The sequence below is a fragment of the Chelonia mydas genome, chromosome 14 (assembly GCF_015237465.2).
Source record: "Chelonia mydas isolate rCheMyd1 chromosome 14, rCheMyd1.pri.v2, whole genome shotgun sequence".
In the NCBI taxonomy this organism is placed as follows: domain Eukaryota; kingdom Metazoa; phylum Chordata; order Testudines; family Cheloniidae; genus Chelonia; species Chelonia mydas.
The window spans coordinates 34,997,529-34,999,856 of record NC_051254.2 but is presented as its reverse complement, the minus strand read 5'-3'; the positions used below and the strand labels follow the sequence as shown (position 1 = coordinate 34,999,856).

The 2,328-nt window shown below is 43.6% G+C and overlaps 1 protein-coding gene across 1 annotated transcript; it reads left to right on the top strand.

Annotated features, from left to right (window-relative positions):
• The first annotated feature begins 494 nt into the window (after nt 1–494).
• LOC119567611 (olfactory receptor 14A16-like) lies at nt 495–2,079 on the top strand. The gene has a single exon (XM_037914173.2). The coding sequence runs from the start codon at nt 528–530 to the stop codon at nt 1,476–1,478; it is 951 nt and encodes a 316-aa protein (XP_037770101.1). The 5' UTR covers nt 495–527; the 3' UTR covers nt 1,479–2,079.
• The last annotated feature ends 249 nt before the right edge of the window (nt 2,080–2,328 follow it).

The window sequence follows — 2,328 nt, the reverse complement described above, 5'->3', positions numbered from 1 at the left end:
CTGGGGACCTCTGCACCGCACAGCACAGAGTAAATGATACAACATAGTGATGACGGAGGGATGCTGCTAATCCATTGTAACACACAGGCCAAAGTGCAGCTGGGAGTTGGTGCCATAAATCAGTTTGGAAGCAGGCAGCTGGCCCTCTAGGCAGAGAGCTTGGGGTAGAAAAATCAGGGATGAGCTGCTACTTATGATGCTGGGTGAGTGTACGTGGGAATCAGGCTGCATTTAACAAGACACATCTTGGGCCAAATCCTCAGATGGGGTCAAGTAACGAAGCTCCATTGACTTTAAAGGATCTGACCCAATTTACAATAGTGTGATAACATGACTGACTGATTGTCAAAGGTGAGGAGCACTACCACCACCTACTCATTGTAAGTGACGAGTTCTGTGTACGTTTGACATTCATATAATGAGATATTAGAGAAAGAGGAATCGGGGAATTCCCTCTGTTGCTCTAATCCTGACCATTGTCCTTCTCATTCCCTCTTCAGCCGTCACACAGTGTACTGAGGAAGAAAATGTCCAACCAAACCACCATGACCGAATTCCTTCTCCTGGGGTTCTCTGATGTTCCAGAACTGCAGATTTTACACTTTGTGGTGTTTCTAGTGCTTTACCTGATATCCCTGCTGCCGAACCTTCTCATCGTCACAGCCATAGCCCTTGACTGCCAGCTTCACACCCCCATGTACTTCTTCTTGATGAATCTGTCCATCCTAGACCTTGGCTCCATCTCTGCCACCATCCCCAAATCCATGGCCAACTCCCTCATGAACACAAGATCTATTTCTTATTCTGGATGTGTTGCCCAAGTCTTTCTTGTCGTCTTCTTCACTTCAGCAGATTTTGCTACACTGACCATCATGGCGTACGACCGATACACTGCCATCTGCCAACCACTGCACTATGAGACAGTGATGAACAGAAGAGCTTGTGTCCAAATGGCAGCCAGTGCCTTGATCAGTGTTCTTCTCTACTCTGCAGTGCACACTGGAAACACCTTTGCAATATCCTTCTGTGGAGGCAACATGGTGGATCAGTTCTTCTGTGAAGTCCCCCAGCTACTCAAGCTCGCTTGCTCTGATTCAGACCTCAGTGAAGTTGGGTTTCTCATCTTTAGTGTGTGCTTAGCCTCAAGCTGCTTTATTTTCATAATTGTGTCGTATGTTCAGATCTTCACCACAGTGCTGAGAATCCCCTCTGAGCAGGGCAGGCATAAAGCCTTCTCCACCTGCCTCCCTCACCTCATTGTGGTCTCCTTGTTTATTTGCACGGGGATCTTTGCCTACTTGAAACCCACTTCCAGCTCAACCTCAGGTCTGGTGGCTGTTCTCTATTCTGTGTTGCCACCAATGATGAATCCGATCATCTACGGCATGAGGAACAAGGAGCTCAAAGGTGCACTGAGTAAACTGATAGTTTGGAGGTTATTCTCTAAGAATAAAATGTCCTTATTTCTTCTTCAGTAACAATTTCATGCTGTGTTTCTTTATAAATATAATCAGCTGATGACATTATCGCCTGCATGAGAAAATACTGTGCAATCTGCTTATGCAGAATTGGGTATTTACACTAGGAAAAATCCAGACAAACAGGACTCAGAAAAATGGAGTTACTATAGGTTTAGACCAATGTAAATAAGATCGGAATCTATCTATCATATACTGCTACCCATCACCATACTATCTGAGCACCTTGCCCATAAAATCAGTAGCCAAAGCAAAGTCCATAGTGAGATCTCTGGCTCTTCTTGTTTCTGGGGATAAAATCTCTGATTGAGGTATCAATGCATTTGTTCTTTGTGCTTTTTGTTTGTTTGTTTGTTTGTCAGATTTTTTGCATTATTTTTGGCTTAACTGGTTGGTTGGTGGCTTGTTTTGTTTCTTTGTTCCAGGAAGTTGTGGAGGTGGGAAAGCCTGGGGAGATGGTGAGTGTCTGGTTTGACAGGATTTTCAATGTTTGTCCTCTCTTGGAAGTGCCACTATGTCATCTCTTTGATGGGGTTTTCTGAGCGAGCTGAAGGTTTGCTCCCCACAATGATAAAAGGGTGCAAAAGAGGTTTCTGCTTGGCTGAGTTCCTGATGAAATGATTATGTATCGACTGTTGGGGTATTATTGTATTATTAATGATGTTAGAGAAATAACAATCTCAGGTAGGCATCTTTTCTATTATTTTTACCTATTGAATATGTAAAAACGGTGTCATTCTTGCTATGGTGAAAAGGGTGTTTTGAAGAGAAACTTTTTCCAGAGTTTCCTAAAGAAAACCTGACACAGGATAATGAGGTCAGATTTGTATTCCATGGAAGCCACTAGGGT